A 26,065-nucleotide genomic window follows, 5' to 3' on the forward strand; every position below is an offset into this window, starting at 1 on the left:
CTTGGTTGTTTTTACTGGAAACTAAACGCATGAAAGACAATGTCTGACTTTTGTACAGTCACTTTTGTGGGTGTGCTTTGTAGGTTTACAGTTGCTGACTGTAGTCAGTCAGTGCTGCTGCAGTCAGTAACTGTAAGCCTACAAAGTGCACCTATATCCCATGTGTCAAACACAAGACCCGCAGGCCAAATCAGGCCCGTGTCACAGTCCTGTATGGCCCGCAAAATTATTTTAATTTTCTATTAATACTAGCCCACTTCACCATGAACTACACTACAGTTCCCAGCATGCACTGCAACGTAATGTGTGCTCCCATCCCCTCCCCAACTAAAATCTATGGGACAGCACCAAAAATATAAAAAATAAAAAAAGGCTACTGTACAGTGGGGACATTTAAAGAGGTTTAACAGCTGATTTAGTCTATTATTTTATATGAAACCATTTGTTTTTATTTACAATTATTTTTGAATCACTGAAGTATTCAGTGCCTATTTTCTGTCATTGTAGTTTTGACGTATTTTAAACAAACAATGGCCAGTTGGGGTCAAAATGTCAAGTAAAAACAAAAAATAAACACAAAGCTGGCCCACAGATTTGCTGAGACTGTTTGACACCCCTGACCTATATGGTAAGTGTTTCTGATAAAGTGGCCAATCGCTGTAGGGTCATTCTACAGAAACGGAATACAGAATACAGATATATTACACTTAAAAAACATGTTAGGGTTACAATTTATATTTTTAAAATCAAACAATAAGTTATTTTAATAATTACACCTTCTTGATCATCACTTTAGCAATATTGGTTTTTAAATTAATTATATAGAATTCCAAGCACCACAGAAGAGCTCGTCCTCACAGTCATGTGTAAAGGCTGAGGCCATATTTTGAAGAAAAACATGATTTTCTGCTATTTTAACTACAATAATCTATACATGACGGAAATATATGAATTAAGTGACAAAGAAAACAAATGCCAAATAAATATTATAAAATATATAATGAAAGTTGTGGTCCCCAGGAGTCGTGTCACTGGTGATACCGCGTAACAAAAAATCTCTTATTTTGAAATGAAAGTCACACTGATGACGTCACTTGACTTCCTTTTACCTGTTTTCTGAGGATCTATGAAGAAAAGCACATGGTGAGTCCACTGTGTCTTTCAGTTATCAGAGATTTTCTCATTTAGCTCATGATTTCATATGAAGCTTTTAGCTGAAGTCACTGGTGTGACCGACTTTATTCTGAGGTAACTGTGAATAAATTGAATATAAACTGATTAAATTACATATTTTAGTGGATGTTCCATGATTGACAACATGTGGTTTGATGCTCTGTAGCAGCCAATTAGTAAAATCCATTGTTCATTAAAAATGTCTCTGGTGTTCCTTTATTATGTGTAACACCGATGAGGATCAGTAACACCAGTGACTCCTATGGTTTCTGTAGAATGACCCTGTTAGAAAGCAAGTGTACATCATATATGGGCCACTCAGAAGAACACAATGATTTATTGCAATAAACATACAGAAATACTGAATAAGACGCAGAACATGAAACAAATCATACAAAGATTCAGTAGCATGATTTATTATTTTTGTTTTTCAAACTGCAAAATGAAAAAAAAAAAAATAAAACAAAAAACAAACACAATGTTGAACCACTGTAGTGTCATACTCATGCCAGTGATGTGCATTGTTCAGTGGACAAAACGCTTTCATCAGTGACCTTTATCGACAACACAGCCACGATAAAGATGACAGGAACCGAAAAAACGGAGCAAAAAAAAAAAAATCTGTAATATTACAAACAACATGATTCATACATTGAATACACAGAAAAATAGACCTTTCTCTGGCACTTGGAGACGCCTCATGTAGCTCTTCCTATGTACAGTACGATCGATACAGAGTATGAGAGGTTTCGTTGCATGCCTCCGCGTTAACTGGAGAGAGGAAATGAGGGCTTGTAGGCAGCGGCTGAATTTTGAATTGCATTGAACGTCGTCAAGTCATCGGAACCTTGTTGATGCATAGGGGCAGAACGCTCTCTTTCCATTCCACTCAAACCGTTACCGTCAAAATTAAAACAACTATTAAAGTACGAATAAATAAACCTTTGAATCTATGTTTACAGCATCATTTCAGAAGAGAAAAAAAAAAAACTTATGGAAATAATAAAAGAACCTTCCTAAGGAAGAAAATTATAAACTTTCATAAAATCAGTGACAACATATCCAAAATGCAAAGAAATTTTGGTTTTCAGACACTCTCACATTCGCTTTGATACATTTGAACATTCACTGCTCTCGCGTCCTCTCGGCCATCAATAACGGGCGACAACTGGTGGACAGAAGGCACCATTGACAGAGGGAGGTGAATTCATTCAGGGATATTTTTTAGGGGAGGATTAAAAAGAAAAAAAAAGAAAAAAAAGATACTGCAGAAGACTGAGCAAAGGGACGACATCGAATGTCATTAGCAAGTGCAAGTAAAGCCACAAGCCAAAGCTCCTTTCTACAGAAAGAACGTGAAAATGGAGACATTTTGCTTTGGAAAAAGTTCTCAATGCTCTGCCACTTGACATGCCTCCCCCCTCAGTGTGATGATGGTACAGTCCTAAGTCTAGCGATGCTTGTAAAACACAGAACAAACACCAGATGGCGATGTTTTTGCGTGTAGTGAAAGGTGACGCTTGTGCGCTTGCAGTGACGCGGTTTAGAAGAGAGTAAAGGATTGCAGAATCCCTTTAAGGAAGAAATCCCTGGTGGTCCACCTTGTCGCCCTGTAGCCTGTTCATACGTCCGGCTTTCAGCAGCATTACAGTTCACACCCCCACGCCCTTCGCACCCCCTGTGGCAGCCCCCCACCCCCCGCAGCGGGCCGCTCCAGCTCCACACCCACCTCCTGCCTCCACTTCCAGCAGCATGACACAACTTAGCAGCCCCAACCTGCATCACTCAGCCTCTGCCTCGTTCTCCTTTCTGTTCAGACCTAGAGAGAGAGAGAGAGAGAGAGAGAGAGAGAGAGAGAGAGAGAGAGAGAGAAATTATATTAAACTCAAGACGTTTTCAAGGCGAGCAAAAGTCACAACACTTTGAGTGATTAAAGGGGAATTCCACCAATTTTTCAAAATTTCCAAATAATTCACTGTTTGAGACAAAGTCATTCAGAGTGGTTTGATTGGAAATGTTTCAGTGTAGAGAAACTGACAGACTCAGATGTCTTTACAGTGGTGGTGATAGGAACCAGGGGTCACCATGACTACAACACAAATATAGACATTTTATTTACTATCCAAAACCACCAGTGAACCTACACAAGTCTTCTGAGTGTCTATATGTAATGTAGATGATGGTAATATATTGGTAAATCTGGGAAAAAAAAATCTTTGGGGACTATTTTGCCTCACAAGGCCCTGCATGTATCCCTCCACCTGGAGTAGATTAAACTCTTGAGGTATCTGGTTCCCATCACCACTAGTCGTGACTAAGTTTGTCCTAGTAGTTTCACACCAAACCACTCTGAATGACTTTGTTTACATCTCAATAGTTTAATTTTGTAGGATTAAAAAAAAAAAAATCAGAGTTTCCCTTTAAGAGGTAAACAGAAATATCTGATTTTAAAATTGATACATGATAAGATGAACTGTACTTAATAAAATCAGGGACATGAGCTAACAGATATATGTAAGTACACTGGTTTTCATGGCATCACAAAAATACTGAATTCAGAACGAGCGGTTTCCATATATGGAACGTAAGGTCTGGGGACTGAATGTATATTTGAAACAACAATGTTTATATATCACACTATTCTCTTTCAAACGAGAGAAAGTTTGTTTTTCCATGATATGGGTCATCTAATATAGGCTTCTTAGAGTTGGGGAAAGAGAATCACTGCATTGAGGAACACTTTCACAGTTCTGCCATCTTGTGGGAAGTGATGGGAACGAGACATAAAAAGTTATTCTCATAAACAGCATTTAAGAATATGTTAAACCATTTATGTAACCATCGTAACCCGTTTTGACTCCCATTTCACTGCATGCTAACAGTGACATCCATTCAGTTAATTCTTTGTTTTCTTCAAGGACAAAAATATTGTATCATCTGCCTTGTAATTCTTGTGCAAACCTTCAAAAACTAATCTGATTACTGCAGTTATCTGATTATTCAAATGGTCACGTCGTTGGGAATTGTTTTATTTTGATTTACTTTCTAGTTTTCTGTTTATTTTAATTGTTATTCATTGTTAAACAGTATGAATGCTAAAGGGTTTAAGAAGCCACCTCCATACTGTTCTTGTGGTTTGAACCAAAACAGCATTTGATGACACTACCTGGACAGGAGCAGGGCCCTCGGGTTACGACAACAACTGTGGTTGTTTTACAACAGGATTCAAATCTTCCACTCTGCTCGGTATGATGCTCTTGGGGGGTGGGGACATTTAGAGTTAAAAGCCCTCTGTCCACCCTGGCCTTTCAGAGTAGGGTTGGTGGCAGACTGGACAGAGCTCTTCAAATAAAACCCTCGTTCCTGCAAACCCGGGTCTCCTGACTCTCTGTCTGTGGCGAGATCAAAGATTTACATCACTGTAAACAGAATACTCTTATTTCTTAGATTGGAGAAAGGTAAAGAAATCCGATTAAGAAATCCGATAAAGAGGCTGGATTTTAGCTCAGTAATCAGATTTCTCAGTGATGTAAACTCTTACTCTGATTTCGTTCGGATTTCTCAGTCTGTGCATGTGTGAAAACAGACCGCGGTACCAGAAATAAGCGAGTAGCGTTGCTGCGAGACGCAGCAAAACACTTTTGGAGCGACGCTGAAACCGAATACATGCTTGACGAAATGAAGGCTTTTTATTTTTTTCATCTTCTAGATGATGTATGTTCATATTTTCAGGTAAAGTGGCGCAATGTTAGAGAAAGAAAAGAAAAGACACGGCATCAAGTTTGAGTTTTACGTTACGTTTACGTCACGTCTTCTTCTGTGAGTTTATTGGCTGGTTGCAAAGCAGAAATCTGATTAATGTCTGACTCTTGCAGACCCGGAGTTTCCCATTATCTCATAACTTAAGTGCATGTGAACACATTGATCGGATTACTGACAAAATCTGATTTTCTGCTGTTATCGGATTATTTAGTGCATGTAAACACACTCAATCACTGGAGAAATACTTCTGGTCTTTCCTTTCAAATTGAAAGGATCCTAAACTCCCTGGGCCCCCAGTCCACAGGTCCATTCCTCACTATTATAAATGAATAACTCACTCCGTTTGCACAACTTTCCATAATATTACTGAATTAAAAAAAGCTCAGGATGTAATTAACTTGGGAATTTGAGTGGTTATGGCATTACTACTGATCATTCTAGAGAACATTTTAGACAGCGGCCAGTCCTTAACTAGCAATATGTAATTAGTGACCACACTCTGGACTGTAGTACCCCAAACACAAAGGCATCACACTTGCCTCATTCTGAATAAACCGGATTATAAAAAAAGAATATCACTTGTTAGTATTACATATAATAATAGCTGATGAACACACAGACGGTGAAGCGCCAGAATGATGCATTTCAGAGGACACCAGCTTCTAACCTTGATGGACTGCTTGCAAACTAATGAGTCACCGCAGTGGGCTACATGCTAATTAGACTGTCCAAATAATTAAAGGTCATGCCGTCCTAATGCCTCCTTCTTGGCACTGGGGCTGTTTGCCAATCTGTCATGGCTGTTTTGTGGATCAAATGGATAATGAAGGGCAAAGCACCACCCATAAATGAACAGTTTTCCTTTGATACTAACATTTGTCTCATAATGACTTGTACTTTGTTCCCAGGAATCCCTCAAAATGAATAAACCCTAAAGAGCATTTCTGTTTTAGATATAATAGATAAGAACAGAACAGATGGCTGATGCCATGTCCACACCTCTATCAGTCTACAGCCGGAAGCAGAAGCTAAGTAAAGAGTCACAAGCTCAAAATCTGCATCTAATTAAAAGTACCCCGGCTGCTCTCACGAAGCTCCTGAACTTCTAAGCATTTGCAGACGCCTCTGATCCATGCATACCATTTGCAGCTTTGACAGCAACACATCTGCTGGTTAAAATTCATAACTCTTGCTGATTCACATTCAGCGCAAGGCATTCAGAGTTAACAAGATGCACCCTGTGACATCTCTGACCATGTAGGGGTCTATAGGTGAAGAAGGACACTCAGTCAACGTCCAGTCTAGTGTAGCACCCAGAATACTGATAGAGGACAACCTACTCACAGGCAGGATTTTAGTGTGTGTGTGTGTGTGTGTGTGTGTGTGTTTGAGAATGTCCACACTTTGTAAGAAAACAATACAAAAAATACAGCCGCAAGCGTCAATGAGCGGGTCCAAGCACACATTAGCCCAATTAAGCCTAATAGGCAACCATGGTGAAAAGTAGTGCGCCAAACAAATTTAAGCCAAAATACCAGACAAGGAGCGAAACTGCTGACAAAACATGTAATTGAAAAAGTTATTCAGGTCAATGAACTGAATCAAATGGCACCACTTGCTTGTCTGTAGACTTCATAATAACATTGTAATAGAATTTTTAATGATATTAATACAAAATATAATGATATTCAAAGTTTTGAGATGATAGGACCAAAGACTGATGAATTATAGCAAATCAAGCTAGCAATGCCATGGCCACAGTGATGAATTGACAGAGCAACACCACGTTAAGTGAAAAATTCAACACTTTTTTGATGATTATTTACCTTGAGAGGCCAGTGAGTATTTCTAGACTAATTTCAAAAACGTATATCAAAATCCAGAGACTAGTTCGGAAAGTATGTTTTTCAAACAGTTAATGATCAAAAAACCTAGGACTAGTTTGCAAAAGAAGCTTTTTGCATATTATGCAAATTAGCAAAAAAAACTAAGTGGGCGGAGCTATATGGTCTAAATTGCACAGTTGTTTGTTTTGACCCAAAGAATCAGGACAAAAAGAATTTTGTCTCTACATCTTTTGCTTTAGGAGTTATGAAGCAAAATGTGTTTTATTGCTCTATAGCGCCCCCCTTTGGCCAACCACGGTAATTTTGTTGCCTGGCGAGACGCACACAAACTACACCTACCCACCAAGTTTGGTGTCTCTAGGACTTACGGTCTCTTCTCCACAACACGTTTTTCAGGAGAAAAAGAATATTAATAAAAATCTGAGCATAATAAAAATGAGGCTATCCTGTAACATATGCACCAATAAATTCATCCTGTTCTTCTCTGACAGAATAAAAATAGTTATTTCTGGTTACTGAGCCCAATAGTAGAGTTAGGTTTTGGTTTACAGATATAAATTACATACATGCAAAAGACAGAGACTCATCATTTAACTAATTTCTTAGAAGTTCAGAAACACATTCAGTGATGTTGAGGTCTGGACTCTGGGGTGGTCAGTCCATCGTTCAGCTTCTTTGTTTGATGTGTCCGTCTCCTTTTCTCAGTGAGGTTCTTCTTGATCAGCTACACATCCTTTCAGACCCACAGCGCTGAGTCGTCTTCTCACAGTGGAAGGATGGACAGAAACACCTGTGGATGTTTTCAGATCTGAAGCAGCTTGATTTTCTCCTCTCTCTCAGAGATGAAAGCTTTAAGTGCTGTTTATCTGATGGGGGCAGTTTTGGTGTCTAACTCAGGTCCTATTTTCTCAATACGTTTAAATATTTTTTCTAGTTTTGGAAACTTGGTTTTTCACTTATTTTCCTTTTACATTTCTATTTCCTTATGTTAATGGATTAAATAGATTATCTATAATAATGTATAATCTCCTCTGAAGTATCTCCTATAAAATGAATAGCTTGTACTAACAATGTTTACTATCCGGTGTCGACCAGAGGAGGATGGGTTCCCCTTCTGAGTCTTGGTTCCTCTCAAGGTTTCTTCCTGTTCCTAGGGAGTTTTTCCTTTGCCACTGTCGCCACTGGGCTTGGACCCGGATTTCTTTCTGTAATGCTGATTTCCTTGTAAAGCTGCTTTGTGACAACACCTGTTGTAAAAAGCGCTATATAAATAAACTTTACTTACTTACTACTACTTCAACACTGTTTTAAGTGGAAAGTAATTAAATAAAGGGTGGTCTCTGACTTTTGCATAATACTGCATATATAATACATATGAAACATAGCTACTTCCAATCATATATACCATCACGAAAACCTTGGTCTTTAACATTTTAAACATATGGACATTTGATCTTAATTTAACAATATTAGGAGATGGAGGTAATGTAACTAAACAAATAAAACGTAAGAAATGTATTTGCAAAATAATTAGTAAGCAGTATTAAGTAGTAAGCAGTAATTGCTACTTAAAATGCCTAAAATTAGAATCAGGTGCACCACATCAGCTGCAAATGATTAGAACACTGCTAGAAAGGATTTTGAAGGAGGCTGTCTTATTTAAACCTCAGACATTCAATTTGGTTTGCTCTTGATTGTTGAAGTGAGCGAGATCACCACGGCAAGATCCAAAGAGTTCTCTGAGGCTGTAGATACATATGAGTCTAGGAAGGGGTTTAAAAAGATATCAAAACAATTAGACATCAGCCATTCCAGTCTGGAAAATAATTTACAAGTGGAGAACATTTAAAACAACTGCCAACATGGCCAGATCAGGCCATCCTAGCAAGTTCAGCCCAGAAGCAGACCGGAAGACGCATGAAGAAGTCTCCAACAATCCTAAAATGTCATCACGGGACCTACAGGTAGCTCTTGCCACAGTTCATGTCAAAGTACTTGCATCTACCATCAGAAAGAAACAAAAGCTTGTCTAAGAACACCTACACAAGGACCAGGACCTCTGGAACAATGTGCTTTGGACAGATGAATCCAAAGTTGAGTTATCTGGCACAGTAACAGAAGATATGTTTGCCACAAACCAAACACAGCATTAGAGCACAAGAACGTCACAGCAACCGTGAAGCATGGAGGTGGCAGTGTCATGGTTTGGGGCTACTTTGCTGCAGCAGGGCCTGGCAAGCTCTCCATCACTGAATCCAGTATGAATTCTTTATTGTATCAGAGGGTGTTTGAGGGAATGTCAGACCACCCATCCAAAAACTGAAGCTGAAGCGGAGGTGGACGATGCAACATGACAATGACCGATGTAGAGTAAGCACAGTTTACACAGTAAATCCACCAAGGAGTGGCTCAAAAGAAAGACATGGAGAGTTCTGGAATGGCCAAGTCAAAGCCCAGATCTTAATACTACCGAGATGCTGTGGGGTGATTTGAAACAGGCTGTGCATGCAAGAAACCCCTCAGACATCACACAGCTGAAAGAATAATGCATGAAGGAGCGGGAAAAACTTTCTCCCAGTCGATGTTAGAGACTGATAGACTGTTATAGGAAATGTCTAATTAAGGTTATTTCAGCCAAAGTGGGAAATTACCAGCTATTAGGTCACAGGGTGTCCTAACTTTTCCTCAGTAGGAACTGGAATTTTTTTTATTTTTCTGTTAAACAACGCAAAAGTAAAACTGTCACTTTTTTGGCAATTACATCACCTTTATCTATTATGTCCATATTTCTTAATAAAGAAGTAAATATTTATGGGGTGTCCTAATTTTTGTTCACATAATATATATATATATATATATATATATATATATATATATATATATATATATATATATTTACTGTGTAAACTGTGCATACTCTACATCGGTCATTGTCATGTTGCATTGTCCACCTCCGCTTCAGCTTTTGGATGGGTGGTCTGATATTTCCCTCAAACACCCTCTGATACAATAAAGTGTGTGTGTGTGTGTGTGTGTGTGTGTGTGTGTGTGTGTGTGTGTGTGCGCGTGTGTATATACATACATACATACACACACACACACACACACACACACACACACACAGGATAATACACACATGGCATACACATATGACCCCACATCGTGCCATCATATGAAAACAAGTGTGTGTGTGTGTGTGTGTGTGTGTGTGTGTGTGTTGAGAGTACACAGTGTGCTGCTGGAAGCGAGTGCAGACAGGAGAGAAGACACACACCATCCATCAGGATGAACACCTCTGGAGGAGGAGGAACTGCATGTCAAGTGTCTGGAGAAATGGCTGAGCCAACTCAGCTCATTAATCATCATCTTGTGTTGAAACCACAAACACACACACACACACACACAGACAGACACAGACACCTGCACACACACAGACACACACACACAGGCAAACTCCCATTTGCATGAGAACAGCATCCCTGACAGTCATTTATATAAAGGATTGTTTGATAAAATCATTTATTAGAGATCACTCAAACAGGGCTGCACAATATGGACAAAATACCATACTGCTCTATATTATGCTGCTACAAGGCTGTGATATGCCTTGCAATACATTAAAAACACAGTAGTGAATCCTTGATTTGAAGTGAAAACGTCATTAGCCTGGAAATTTATCACACATGCTTTGTTAAAGATCTTGTTTGCATACTGGAGCCTTCTGCAATATGAGTACAGCACAGGCCAATACTGCGATAATGATTTAACAACATATATTGTGCAGCCCTACTGACAAAACCAAAACACACCACATCAATGTCAGTGCACACCCGGTGACTGAAGAACCCCAAAACCTCACACACACGCAGCAGCAGGGTGCCTGTAGTGACGGCCGTGCAGCGATTCAAAGCCTGGAGAGCAGTGGCTGGAGGGCAGTACCTGTATATGGTGGGGGAGGGAGTGGGAGGGCAGGGTGGTCCAGGAACAGAGAGGAGCTTTAGCAATGCAGAGCGTCTATACCTGCTGGAGTGAGCACCAGGGCCTGCAGGATGTCCGACAGGGACACGATGCCCACGATGCAGGCGTTCTCGTCCACCACCACCAGCCTGTGCACCTGGTGGGGGACACAAGGGAGGGATTAGGACCCTTAATGAGTTTCTCTGACAATTACTTTCTACAGTATTCAGATGTTAACATGAGCACCAGTTATTATAGTTAATACAGTGTTTATATAAGCATCAGGGTATTATAGGCTTGAAATTTTGATGAGTCATTTTCATTTCGTTTTCATTTTGTGTCGACTGCAGTTTAGTTTGTTAGTTTTGAGAGTGCATTAGTAATATTTTGTTTTGTTTTTATTTGCTGAAAAGTAACCGCTTTAGTTTAGTTTTAGCTTCAGTTTTAGTTTTTTTAAATTATAATAAATGCTCTGAATGAAGATATTTGATAACAGTAGAATAAAATTAGAAAAGAGTAGAATAAAATTAAACAGTAGACTAAGCTCAGTAAGTAAGTTTTATTTATAAAGCACTCTTAAAACAACTTGTGTTGACCAAAGTGCTGTACATCAAATCAGCACACAATAAACAACACAAGTAAGAGATTAAAATATAAAAATAATAACAATAATAATACATTATACTTATATAGCGCTTTTCAAGAACTCAAAGACGCTTACAGGTTTTCGAAATACAGGACAGTAAAGACAAACATGAGAACATGAAGCACAGTCATAACATCACAAGCAAAACATAGCAGGACTTGGCAAAGGGCTGGTTTAGGATTGAGAACAGTTATAAGTAATAGAAAAGAGATAAGTTTTAAGTTTAGATTCAAAAGTGGAGACAGAGTTGGCCTGTTGAATATGTGAGGGGAGAGAGTTCCAGAGTCGGGAACCAGCCTAGAGAAAGCATGATCACCGTACCCATGTAGTTTGGAAGGTGGGACAGTGAGTAAACCAGCAGAGGAAGACCTGAGAGTGCGAGTTGGTTTGTAGGGAGTAAGTAGATCAGAGAGGTAAGAAGGAGCAAGGTTATGTACAGCTCTGTATGTGAGGAGAAGAATTTTGAATTGTATGCGGTATTTCACAGGAAGCCAGTGGAGATGTTGCAGGATGGGTGCAATATGCTGATGTGCACAGGTGCAGGGTGAGGAGGCGAGCAGCAGAGCTCTGTACCATCTGGAGTTTGCATAAATGGGAGGAGTTAATACCAGCAAGTAGAGAGTTACAACAGTCCAGGCGACTAGAAATGAATGCATGAATAAGGGTTTCTGCAGCAGACTGAGAGAGCGACGATCGAATTTTTGCAAATGTTACGGAGATGGAAAAAAGAGGTTTTAACTACAGAGTTGATGTGTGCACTGAATGAGAGTTGAGTCAAGGAGAATGCCCAGATTTCATACCAGAGGGGAAGGGGACAGAGTTACATTGTCGATGGAAAGAGAGAAAGGAGAAGTTTTAGAGAGAGCTGATTTGGATCCTATAAGAATAAGTTCTGTTTTGTCACTATTTAACATGAGCAAAGTTGTGCTTCATCCATGCTTTAATTTCTGTTATGCAGTTTTCAAGCTGGGTGAGGGGTGGATTTTTAATAGCAGAGAGGAGATTTATAATAACATAAGTTACATAAAATAGGGAAGAAAAATAAATGAATAAAAGAGGTAAAAGAGTAAAAGCAAAATAAAAAACATTAGTAAAAAAAAAAGACAAAAAAATGCGAGTTTGTATAAATATGTCTTTAGTCTTGATTTAAAAACAGCGATTGAAGGTGCTTGGCGAATAGTGGGAGGTAGAATGTTCCATAGTCTCGGAGCAAAGACTGCAAATCCAGGACTGAGCTTTTCTTTAGAGATTCACGTCTAAACTCTCATACATGCACTGAAAAAATGAAAACTGAAGGTTTTTACTCAGTTCTATTTGGTTTTAGTTAGTTTTGCAGCTAATATTATTATTGATTTAGTTTTTGTATTCTTGAAAATGGTCATTTTATTTCTATTACAGCTAGCAAGCACATCTTTGCACTTTTTGTTTTTGTTTTAGTAATAGTTTTATTTTACTATTACAACCCTGAAGAGCATTCACAGTGAAAGGTTAAGTTGGCAATGCATATGGTAACGATTTGATTTATGTGATTCTTTAGGAAACTATTCAATAACCAACATCGGAATCAGCAAAAGAAAATAAAAATTACTGAATAGCTGTTTAAATCTGGACGATATTTTAATCTTATATTTGATTACATACTTTTTTGTGAGCAGCATGTTTAGGTGACTCTGGGCTGTCTTGCAAAAGTCCTTAATTTCTACATTTTATAAATGTTTATGTATCAGTGTTGCCATCGGCAGATACACATAAAAATATTGAATACTGGCACTGAATCACAATTCCCCTAACAGTGCATCTCTACCATTGAAGGTATTGTGAAATCTCAAACTTCTCCGCAATACCAGTTTGATTTGATTCCTTTGGTATCATCCAGATCTATTTTAAAAATACACTAAACACAAATAATAGAAAATAAAAGCAACAACCATTTTGTCTCCCAATTTAGTGAATTATAACCAATTATAATTTATTCTGAAGTTACAAAATCAATGCAACTGAAGCTGCAATGACAACAGAATATGCACAAAACCACTAACTGCACCTGTGAGTGTGTGTCTGTAACACACAGGCGCTTAGCGTTAATTATGCAGTACAACACTGTGCATGTGTGTCTGTGACGGCCAGCTCACCTCAGCTTTGACTATCCTGTCCACTATAGTCTCCAGAGTCTCCAGTCTGTTGCACTTCATCACGCCCTCAAAGTACTGGGAGCGATGCATGAGAGCCTGAGTGACACTAATGTCCAGATTATTGTAGGTCTTTTCAGCAGCAAGATTCTGCAGAGATCCAGAGATATAGAGTATGAGGTTACATAGCTTTCAGCTACTCATGCACGGTGGCCGAGAAGACCCAACAAACAGCAAATAAAAAACGATCTGCAACCAAGAAAACACCATCAAAATGACACCAATGCTGCATTTCATAAATGAGCTGCAAAAACAGAAACACATGCAACTTCAGAAATGCAGATAAGCCAGTCACAACACAACAAAGATGTTTCTGGAGGACTTTTAAATTCTATACAGCACCAACATTCAGCGGTACAATTAAGTTAACTTTTATTTGAGCAAATTACAGACATCACTGTGTCGTAATAGGACTTAGCTGTACAGTCTAACTGTAAACTTTTAACTAGTAACATCAGAAAAACTACCACATCGCAGCTATGACACATCAGAGAGCAAACCAGCCAGCCAGGTTAACCATGAACATGGGATGTGAGTGTCCGAGTGTCTGTGGTCTTCTCTTCTTCTGTCAGTGATTTTCCATCATATTCCATCCCCTTTGAGTCTTCCAGAAGCATTTCCGTTGCACTGTGACTGGCTGTTGCAGAGTTGCCTGTGTTTTCTTTATTTGCAGTGCGTTTGTAAAATGTACCTCTGATGTCGTCATGTTCATGAATGTGTTTTCTGTGTTTGCAGTGTGTTTATGAATTTGCAAAGTGTTTTTAATTATACTATGAATAGGGTCTTGTCAGCCACCGTACTCATGGGTTAAATCAGAAAAAAAAAGCAAAAGAAAGTACTCACAATGACATCAAACTTGGAATAAATATCCACAACTTTTCCTGTGGAATAAAAAGACAAGAAACGCACTTTAAATTACGCTGAGAAAAAAATTATAAAACCAAAAACTGAGAAATAAAACAGAACAGTGTCATTATTTATTTATTTATTAACAAAATTTGAAAACATGAGCTGCCCTTTCACACTGTGTAAACATTTCATTATGTATGGACCAACATAATAATAGTGCAAAATTAGTGTGTGTGTGTGTGTATATATGCACACATTAACATACATTAAGTAAAACATATTCTCTCCATCTTCCCTAAAGTAATACATTCAGAATTACTATTAGAAGAAGTTTTATTATTACAACAGAGATGCTACGTTAGAATATTTACTATAAATGACTAGAACTAATCCTTAGTGACTATTAAACATGATAGTGGACATTTCGTGGATATTTCATGCTAGTGGAGCCCCTCATTTGTCCCCCAGGTGCCCTTACCAGACTCGTCCACCACAGGAAGGGCGGACACCCTCCTCTCCACGAAGATGCTCAGGGCTTTGATGACAGGCGTGTCAGGGTGGATGAAGGCGATGTTGCTGTAGGTCCCGATGCCCAGTTCCTCCAGCGTCTGCTTCATAAAGGCAGGCTTTGGCATCTCACACACCTGAACAGAGTGCATAATAAAAATGACACCTCTGAAAGCTGATGTAAGCAGGAGTGAAACCAGAAAGATAAAAGACTTATTCTCAAGTGCACAAAGCTATAGTGGCATGGCTGCAGCTAGGTGGCGCCAGAGGTGCACACATCTATATCATTCTACCTTACGCCTAAGGTCTGCGGTCCACACATCGTGTGCTCATAAAGGGCAAGACAGCTTGAGCGCGTTGGGCTTAAAAGCCTAACCGTGCAGTGGGGTAGTGTTCACTAATGTGTTTTTAATGTATGGCAAGGCATATCACAGCCTTGTAGCAGCATAATATAGAGCAATTTAAGAGCAATATGGTATTTTATCCATATTGTGCAGCCCTGTTTGTGGGCGAACTCTAACAAACAGGTTATTCACCATGTAGCACATCCATCATTCCACCTCTAAGGCAGTATAAGCAATAGCAGAAATGGACCGACAACATAAAAATAGACTCTTATGAGACAGATAATTAGGAAAAGTGCACAAGTACTCCTTAAAACTGTGTGTGCAGAGGTATGTATCAGTGGAGGTGCATGAAAATCTATACCAGTATACTAACATACACAATATCAATCATGATATTAACTTTTTTCTGATTTTTGATAAAATGGAACAGACAAAAAGAACCAACAGAGGCACATTCATAAAGCACCATCCAAAATTATGAACAGAATGATTATGTGGCATTTTACAACCGTCTACTACATGGTACTCCACTAAATCCAATGAAACAGGACTAATTATGCTTTCCAGTACTTATTTGAGTACTACTGATATTGACCATCTGCTCAGAAAAGCATACTGTGACTTAATATGACATAAATTCTCACAAAAACAATAGTCATATCATCCACCTATGTTTGTGAGACAGGAAATGCCTATTCCAAGCTGCAAAAGCCTATTTCTATTCCAACAGCTTTTAAGCCTAATGCGCTCAAGCTCTCTTGCCCTATATGTCCGCACTGTTGATGTCAGCAAAAAAAGATAGTTAACTGTCACTGGGTCAGTGCCCCTCTTGTCTCTGGGGTGGGACCCTCAAGGGTCCATCTCAGTACCTTCAGTCAGGGAACATAACTGAACCATAATCCACTGAAATGATATGTTCTAAGCTGTACTGACTCCACACACCCCGTCTCGACTCCAGGCTTTTATTTTACTGTTCTGTTTTAAAACATTCGGTTATGAAAAGGTACAAATACGAACTTTTCACCTGGAACAACTTATTTAAGGTTCACAATCAGACCTTAAAACCACTGTTGTAGCTCTGAGGGAACATTTACACTGTTTGTACCTTAATGAACGAAAAATGTACCTGAACAGAACCTTTATTTCTAACAGTGTGGGACAGGTCCCAACATGGTGGAGAAGAAGAGGGTGTGGCTCAAAATGTATTTCTTTATTAACTGACTTTTGAGCTGAGAACAAAAAAATAAAAACAGTAAGTATGATCCACAACATTTTACTGGGTACAGTAGACGCATAGCCTGTTTGTTGCACAAGAAAACTAGCGCCCTTGAGGTCTCTAAACAGCCACATGTTGTTGACGTCACCAAAGGAGGAGGGACAACAGGGCTTCAGGTGTCTACGGGGACAGGCTTGTTTTTGCGTATGCTTTAGACGTTAAAATGTTCGCTGATATTTCCAAAACAATGCTAAAACATTACCAACTTCATTAAATGTGGGATATATACTTAGAGCAATATCGCTTTGGGGAAAGATGCAGTAAGTGTGCGCTTAGTGTGTCTGACACACTCTGATAACTGCACACTCGAGAAATACATCTCTGAAGTCATGCTGTCATTCTGTAGCCAGCATTATGCCCAATTTAGGGAGTGTTTTTCTCTATGCCAAAAATGAACAGAGTCATCTACGGACATTTTCTCTGAATGTCACCTGATCCTCTCAATTCTAAGATCGTGAAGGAGCAGCAATACGATTATTGCTACATGCAAGCAATGAACTGATATAAGACTGGCAATGTCACCAAAACACCCCAAACAAACCACTCAGCTTTGTGCTGTGTGGTAGTTAATTGGTTTTGGCAGTAGCAGTCAGAGGAGGTAGTGTTGAGCCTTGGGCCCAGTCCCATTTCTTATTTTTACCCCTACCCCTTGTTTTCGAGCGTCACTTTGCCCCTTAGAACTGAGTTACAAGGGGTAGTGGTTGAAATCTTCCCTCTGAAATGGGACCCTCAAATAAAAAGATAATTACTTCATTAACAGCTACTAGCGCTGCTCTGTAGGCGACCCCGCCAGTCTGCAGTGACAGCAGAGGAGGGTAAAGTTCAGCTCCTCACTGCTGGGCTTTAGTTACATCATATGCCTTCAAAGAGGGGGCAATTATTTATTATCACCCACCCCTAATTCTACAGTGATATGAAGCTGATGTCAGATGTTCACCAGCTTCTCTTTCGAAATTTCCTGTTCCACCTTAAATGGAGCAGCAGTTACATTCTGGCACTTCAGGCGTCAGAACTGCTGGACTATTTAAGGTGGAATGGCAAAGTTAGCTAGCTACGGAGAGATTAGCAAACTATTACTGAATTTGTATGCTTGTTATGAAGAGAAGGACCATAAAACACTGAAACGACATTAAACTAAGATAATACAGTGGTTATCGTCATTTTTAACAGAGAAAATTCTCACATTTGTGGGTTTCTTTGGTCTCTTGTTCAGTCATCTCACCTGTTTTTCTTTTTTCTCCTATTATTGTGTTTGTAGTCTCTGAAAAACCAGTTTGGAGGTCCATGTAGCCCTAACACTTCGCCCTACCCCTCTATCTCAACAGAAATCATGACACCCTACTCCTAGGCGTGAAATGTGCAAAAGAGAGAGCTTAGGGCTAAGTGGTAGGAGTTAGGGGTGAAATGGGATTGGGCCTTAATAGTAAACTTACTTTCATGCAACATTGTGTGTTAGCTTGCTCGTAGCATGTACTTATTTATATTTTGACTGTTAAACAACCTTGTAATTAAGAGGATCCAGTGACACTGGAGGGGGGGCTGTACAAAACGAAACACAGAACAAAATGTACCACCTTCCATCATTTCTGATTTTTGAAAATGCCATTCATTTTTTTCATTATAAAAACCAGCTTAGACTAAGGCCCAATCCCATTTCACCCCTCGACCCTACCACTTACCACAGCCCAATCCCTCTGTTTTGCATGTTCATGTCACGGTAGGGTGTCCTGATTCTTGTTGAGATAGAGGGGTAGGGCAAAGTGTTAGGGCTACATGACCCTCCAAACAAAGGTTTTTCAGAGACTCCAAACAGAGAGTTATGAGAAAAAAAGAAAAATCGGCGAGATGGCTGAACAAGAGACCAAAGAAACCCACAAATGTGAGAATTTTCTCTGTTAAAAATGACGATAACCACTGTATTATCTTAGTTTAATGTTGTTTCAGTGCATTATGGTCCTTTTCTTCATAACAAGCATTAAAAAAATCGCTAATAACATACTAACATCTCGGTAGCTAGGTAGCTAACTTTGCCGTTCCACCTTAAATAGTCCAGCAGTTCTGACGCCTAAAGTGCCAGAATGTAACTGCTGCTCCATTTAAGGTGGAACGGAAAAAATTCGAACAAGAAACTGGTGAATATCAACTAAAGAATTAGTGGTGGGCGATGATAAATAATTGCCCCCTCTTTGAAGGCATATGATGCCCTAAATGTAACTAAAGCCCAGCAGTGAGGAGCTGAACTTTACCCTCCTCTGCTATCACTAAAGACGGGCCAGGTCACCTGGAGATCAGCCTAACAATACCCTGTTAATGAAGTAATGCTCTTCTTTATTTAAGGGTCCCATTTCGTAGGGAAGATTTCAACCAGTACCCCTTGTAACCCAGTTCCAAGGGGTTAGGGTGACACTCCAAAACAAGGGGTAGGGGTAAAAAGAAGAAATGGGACTGGGCCTCAAGAGTTCCTAATATGGGCATGATGCCGACTACCCAATGACACAAGGATGACACACAAAACCACAAGTGGGTGTAAAGCAGCTAGAAAGGGTCAAAGGACACAACTAATGTGTGATGCCAAAATTTGCTGGTGTTTTATCAAATAAATATGAAACACAATCTAATCTCCAGCACTCCACAATCATCTAAAAGCATCATCTGACTCATTCAAATTCGGAACCGTAATGGAACCTAAAGTTCAATCAAACAGGGCTCTTGAAAGCGAGTCTTATTTGTTTTTTGTTTTTTTGCTAAATTTGTTGCAAAAGCTGGTGATGAAGTGCGTAAAGATGTGGAGGAGAGAGCAATCAGACAGATTACTTTAATCCCTTCTGCAGAGTTATTTAGGGACAAGTGTTTCAGAGCCTCGACTGGCCTCGTTCTGCAGCAGCCTCACTCTCCTCTCCTCACCCCTGACTCTTCAAACTAACTTTCACCAGCTCTTTGCAAAACACTTCAGCTTATCTTGGATGAAAAAGGACTGAATTCTTGCCTCCAGAAAGATCCATCTAGCTTCCAGGCACACGTTCAATCAAGGCTGGGTATTTGAATATTTCTAAACAAACAGTATTTGAATATCGCAACAATATTTATATGGGTACGAATAAAACAAGCAAACACAAAAGGCTTAACATTCATTTACAGAACGTAGACAGTGTAAGATCCCTATGTGAATGTTAGTGGCTTCTGGGGAATATGTTATTTATCGCAGTACCAGTCCACCTGCAGTACAAAGTTGCACAATCACACAGCTTAGATTTTCAGTTGTAGGTTTCATGTTCTGTTAAATAACTTATTTACAAATTAAAACATAATTCATGAATTCCAAACTACACAAACTCCAAAATCTCTAGTTAATAGTACATTTGAGAATCTGTTATTCATTCAAGGTGCCTTACATACAAAATTCAAATGTTGTTTAGTAGTGCCAATTAAACATTTGGTTATTTTTATGCCTTACTTACTGAATGCAATGTTTATTAGTGCAAAATAAACATTTGGTTATTTTTTGTGTCTTTTTTTTACTAAATTCAATGTTGTTTATTAACACAAAATACAAAACTGGTTATGTTTTTGTGCTTTACTGTCCAAATTCAAATGTTGTTTATTAATGCAAAATATCCATTTGGTTATTTTTTTACCTTAATTATCAGATTCAATGTTGTTTATTAACACAAAATAAACATTTGGGTTTTTTGCCGTACTTATCAAATTCAATGTTGTTTATTAAGGCAAAATAAACATTGTTATTTGTGTCTTAATTACCAGATTCAATTTAATTTATTAATGCAGAATAAACATTTGGTTATTTTTTGTGTCTTATTTACTAAATTAAATTGTTCATTAACGCAAAATGAACATCTGGTTATTGTTTAATATACTACAGCTGCCTGTTCAGCGCTGTCTAATTTCACGCTATTAAGCACATGGTATTTCCCTCAGGCTAGAAGCCAGACCTCATAAACGCCTGGTCAAAACACTCCCTGAAGATGTTCACTGAAACCAGGCGAAGCAGCAGCCTTGCAGAGAAATACACAAAACCAAGACGAAACTTACAAAGAGCTGGAGGAACTTGAGGATCCTCTTGTGCGTGAGGATATAAAGTGCATTTCCACTGACGGGGTCGATGACGGGCAAGCGGTGAATCTTGTTCTTGATCAGCGAATACACGGCATCAAATATGCTGCCATGAACACAAAGAGACAAAACAGCGTCAGCACTTATGGATTCTACTGCAGTGAAACAGCAAAGACACACTGAACTCCAGCACTGATCCAGGATCAGCCACCCTGATCTGAATCATGAAAAAGGGAAAGAGCCAAGCTGGCTTGAAAACAGCATCAGTTTCCACCTGCTCCTTTCTCCTGGGGATGAGCGCGCGCTCGGGAGTCTTGTCCATTACTCTTTTTAGAGTGTGCTCACTGAATTATTTAGAGCACTGAAATATGGGCGAGTCGTGCGGCAGAGAGAAGAGATAAAAATACGAGAGAGCTGGAGGGCTCCTGCGGGAAATCTAGGAGCTGCTCAACACAAACACACACTCACACATTTAAATACACACCTCCAAGAGGAGAGCAGTGATAGAACAGAACCTGAAATGTGCCATCAGTTACGAGTGTGACTGTTTAACCAAACGAGGCTGGATAAAGTTCATTAAAACTGAATGGACTGCAAACACAGGAGGTGAAGCTTCTGTTCTGCAGCAGAAACGCTGACAGAGTCTTCTCTTCTTGTGTCTCCAGTGACAGTTTGTGGAAAAACGGGATGTGAATTTAGTTCCTCTTTTCCAAATCTTTACCGCAGTCTGACGGCTATTCTATTTATTTCCAACAAGTTTACTGTACGTATTCGATTTTCCATGCAGACGCCAGTAACCCTGGCTTCACACCGGCAGCGACAGGATGCAACAAGGCAGCCAACGCCTTGTTCATTCATTTTTAACGAGGTGGCACGAAAGATGGTGACATGAAGTGGGCAGAGTCAGCGACGCAAAAAAGCTGAGTGGAGTTTAACTGATGAGCTTACCAACATGAGCTGTGTCCCAATTCAGGGGCTGCATCCTTCGGAGGCTGCATTTGAAGGCCGATTGTGTAACAGCGGCACGACTAGGCGAGAAAAATGCCCTTTTCCATGGCAACAAATGGATCCTTCACGAGCCAACATGTCCCAAGGTTCACTGCGTGCCAGCGAGGATTCGAGAACATGGCGGCACCAGCAGAGGAGCGAACGGCGGCTGAGGAGACACTTTAAATGTAAGTATTGGGCTTAAACTAGCCGAACAGCTAAGGATGCAAATGTTAAAAAAACCCAGTCTCATCAGTAGCCGGCGGTGAAGCATCTCCAGCTCTACTAAATGAAAAAATAAAACAAAAATCAAAGTTTGGCTCCATCATTAAAGAACTTTAAAAGAACTTGACAGGAGCGGCGTTTAGTAACGCGACGGTAAGGCCGGTAACAGTGGTGCTGTGACGCAAACAGGAAATCTGCCACAGAGCAGATCTTCTCATTTCAGTCCAGCCTTGGCGGGTCTACACAGCCTTCAAAGAACATGCCTTCACAGACCACGTCCTTCAAAGGATGCTGCCCCTAAATTGGGACACAGCTATGGTGATTACCAATAGGAATTTAGCATTGAGCAGTGTAGTACACTCTTTGTCTCTGCCACTGTGAAATGGTGCACTCCTTTTTGGTTCCTAGACAATTGTTCCTATGAGATGGAATAATGGTGGCAGTGCTTTCGCCACAAATAGGCAGTAATCTGACTGCACGGACACCGGGATTAAATAAAAATAAGCACACAAGCGATTTCTCACCAGGATTTTCATTTTTAGCGGGAATGCATTTGATTTGTGCTTGGCATCAGTGAAACCATGGCAACCAACGGTCAGTTCAGAAACGGCCACAGACGATGAGCGATCAGCGACTTGGGCGACAAGACGCTGCCGGTGTGAACGCAACATCTGTGATGGGAAACGGAAACTTTTGCCTTTAGCAGTGAAATCACATCTGGCTTAATCTGTGTGCTGAAGCTGATGGTAGAGAACATTTAAACTTTCTGTGAAGGAGCCCTTTTACACTGCACTCCTGGTGTTGGGAACATGATGCTCTTATTCAAATAAATTCACTTAGTGTCGCACATATGGGGCAGATTAAAGAAAGAAAAAGAACAATTACGGCTGACAGTTAAAAAAAGAAGTAAAGGTAAGAGACAACATATCACTATAGAAAAAAAAACATACGTCTACAAATGTGGAACACAAACCTTTAACACGGTTAAGGGAAGCTGGTATGTTTAAATGGAGAAACAAGGTTTTGCTCCAACAGAGACGATATACAAGTCTGACTCATGGAAATACAATGTTAACTTAAAACACTGGAAAAGAAAACACGCTGGTGTTGATTCTGAAGCAGCAGAGCGGCCATTAAACAGTAAGGAACTTCCCTCCATGCTGGTGTTCTGGTAGACCTGAATACTCCCTGAGGACGCGCGAGGTCACTAGTGGTTTGACAGAATGAGCTAACTTTACCCTTACAAACATCACCAAAGCTCATCATGTTACATTTCTAACGTTGGTCAGTGGAATATGCTAAAGGCTCATGTATTCTCCTTTTACATACAAAAAAGGTCAGCTTCAAACTATGTAACCAGCACTGCCCACATACCTCCATGCATTCTTTACACTGGCATGGATGTTAAACATAACATCCACTAGAGGGCAGACCAGAGCCAAAAGTTTCTGACAACAAACATGACAATGGTGGAGAAGGTCGTAATAATGTACCAACTACGGAAGAGACGAAAGAGGCTCCAGTGTAGACTGCGGTGTCTGCGAGGCCAATAAATACTCCAACATGCGGATGGAGAATTCTTTTTGCTTATATTACCAATTAGAGAAGCTGACATTATGTCTCGCGTAAACTATTAGCTACGCTGCCCCCACGGGTTCTGCTTTGGTACTGCTCTGTTTCATCTGTATGTCTAAGCTTTCAGAGAACGTGCAAAAATACGGACAAAATGAACACAGATATGGACAGAAGTCTCCTTCTGAATGTGTATTTAATGTTGAGCATAACTGAGTCTTAAGCTGTACCAGTTTCTGTTAATTAGAAGTCTTTAACAGCCATTTAAAAAAACCCACTGAACATTCAGCAGCTCGTTCTACTAGAGACTCACATATGTTACCCAGCTCACTACGTACATCTGCTTAATTAGCTTAAAATGCAACTTATTTTGTAAATATAGTTTTCATATGAAAAAAAAAAAATACGAGTGCCCCTCTCAGCAGCATGCAGAGCTATAGTTATTCTACATATTTATTATTATTATTATTATTATTATTATTATTATTATTATTATCATCATCATCACTCATTTTTAGCTACTGCTTATTAACTTCTGTAGCTAAAAATTATGGACAGGCTTGAACAAAGGTTTATTTCCCCCCCCCCACAGTGGCACTTTAGCTCTTGAGGTGAACAGCACCTCAGTTTTTCAGAACACTGTCAAATATTTTATTATTACAGCTTTAAAAAAATTAAAGGCCTCATTTAAGCCAATAATCGATAATTAGTTGATTAATTCACACAAATAACCAACTATCAGTATATTCTTTTTTGGACCACCTTTTTTTCCTTTAGAAATCATTATCATTTTTAGTCTTATATGCCATGTAAATATGCAAATAGATATACTTTTATTTCTACTCTCTTATACTTTAAATTATGTCTATTTTTATTTCTATTTTTTATGTTCTGCGTAGTTTATGTAAGTTTATGTGCAATTACATGTCTCGCTACTGTAACACTGCAATTTCCCTCTGGGATCACTACAGTCCGTCAGTCAGGCCTTCCTTTCTGTCTTTCCTTTCTTTTTTTCTTTTAAAATTTGTGTCAGCCTTGATACTCAGTAGTTGTAACTCTCTTTCTCTCTGTGTGTGGCTCTCTCCTCCTCATTTCTTTCTGTCTTTCTTTCTTTTCTTATTTGGGTCTGTCTTTTTTCTTTCCTTTTTTCTTTATATCATCTTTTTTCTTTTTTAATTTGTGTCAGCCTTTATACTCAGTAGTGGTAACTCTCTGTAGCTCTCTGCTCCTCATTTCTATCCATCCATCCTAAAGACATTCATTCCATTAAACACTTTGTCCCTAACACTGAATCAGGTGCAAAGGCAAACAGTGACCGCACAAGCTGAAACTGCCATTTCATTTTCAACACAATTTCCAAATAACAGCCACACATTCTATTACACCCTATTATTAAACTGTCATCACATCATATCTTAAGCACACTACATTCAGCGTTCCAGCATCAAGTCATAAAAAAATGCATGTGCTGGTCTTCTTGGAGAAATAAAGGCTTGGAGTCTAGTTTACAGAACATAACTGCATTTAAATCACAATCGCAATATTGGTCAGAAAAAATGTAATTTAATATTTTCCTGAAATCATTCTGCCCTACCTATCACCAACATCAAAAGGTCATATCAGCAGATAACTTTCAACCAAAAAGATAAGGAAAAAAAAAAAACAAGAGTCTGCCAAAATGGCCTACCTTGCATCCGGTGATATGTTGACTAATGGTTTAAATGTTTCTTGTAAATAGAGCTCTGTTGACAGAAAAACCACAAAGAGTCATTCAGTGCACTCAGGCAGGACGTCTCTTGACCAATAGAGCTCTTGAGATGGCTGTTTACCTCTCCATGTTTCAATCTTGTGCTCCTCCAGCTCGTAGATTTGCACCTGAAATGAGACAAACATGCTTTTATGGAACATAAAGCTGTTTAAAACTCTATATTCCCAAACCGTGATTATGCATACACCAGTGGCCCGAGGTGTTTTGCGAATGCAGCCACTGAGATCATATTCCACCACAGATTGAGTTGACCAATTTCCTGCAAGAGTGGAAAGTAACAGGTCCTATGGCTTTCTCCCTGAGGGCGATGAAGGGAAAAGGGCCGAAATGCTGACGGAGGGGTGGGCGAATAAGTGACTGATCACCTAGCGATCAGATCTCCCACAGGACTCCAATTAAGAAGCACCCACAGCACTGTGACGCAACCGCAGGTCTTAAAGCACAGGTCTAAACATAGACGGGCCGTGAGCAGGGCCACGACTGCACAGGCTGCTAATGATGTGACACCATATGTGTGTGTATCATGTCTCACAGTCATGGTGTGATAATGACCAGAGAGAGGGGAATGAGAGTAAACAGAGAGGCTCATCAGCATCATAAGCACCGTGTACAGATTGCTGTAGCCTGCTGGTGAGAGGGTGAAATTACCCAGAAATCCTGTGGCAACAGTTTCAATGAGCCAAACACTGCCAGACAGATGGAAAGGCCAAACAATCTCCATAATATATTTTTCCATATAATTTGATACTGAACTGTAATCTCAGTTTTAGCCTGAACAGTATTTTGAACGCTGAAGAAAGCAAAACGCATCTGATGAAGAAAACGAAGCCTTTTCCACACTACAGTAAATGTGACCTTTTTTCCCCTGACCTCTTTTTTAACTGTTATT

The 26,065-nt window shown here is 39.5% G+C and overlaps 1 protein-coding gene across 2 annotated transcripts in view; it reads right to left on the reverse strand.

Moving 5' to 3' along the window:
* Nucleotides 1–1,481: 1,481 nt before the first annotated feature.
* The window catches only part of LOC118798670 (5'-AMP-activated protein kinase subunit gamma-1-like), a 171,932-nt gene continuing 147,348 nt past the window's right edge, over nt 1,482–26,065 (reverse strand). For both annotated transcript variants that reach the window (XM_036558136.1, XM_036558137.1), the window contains 8 exons: nt 25,238–25,283; nt 25,096–25,150; nt 20,604–20,730; nt 14,902–15,067; nt 14,418–14,455; nt 13,518–13,664; nt 10,803–10,896; nt 1,482–2,992 (listed from right to left, as the gene is read on the reverse strand). In XM_036558136.1, the coding sequence (XP_036414029.1) occupies nt 2,955–2,992; nt 10,803–10,896; nt 13,518–13,664; nt 14,418–14,455; nt 14,902–15,067; nt 20,604–20,730; nt 25,096–25,150; nt 25,238–25,283 (711 nt within the window). In that variant the 3' untranslated portion in view covers nt 1,482–2,954. The remainder of the gene's footprint in view (nt 2,993–10,802; nt 10,897–13,517; nt 13,665–14,417; nt 14,456–14,901; nt 15,068–20,603; nt 20,731–25,095; nt 25,151–25,237; nt 25,284–26,065) is intronic.

The sequence above is a fragment of the Colossoma macropomum genome, unplaced genomic scaffold (genome assembly GCF_904425465.1).
Source record: "Colossoma macropomum unplaced genomic scaffold, Colossoma_macropomum, whole genome shotgun sequence".
Taxonomy (NCBI): domain Eukaryota; kingdom Metazoa; phylum Chordata; class Actinopteri; order Characiformes; family Serrasalmidae; genus Colossoma; species Colossoma macropomum.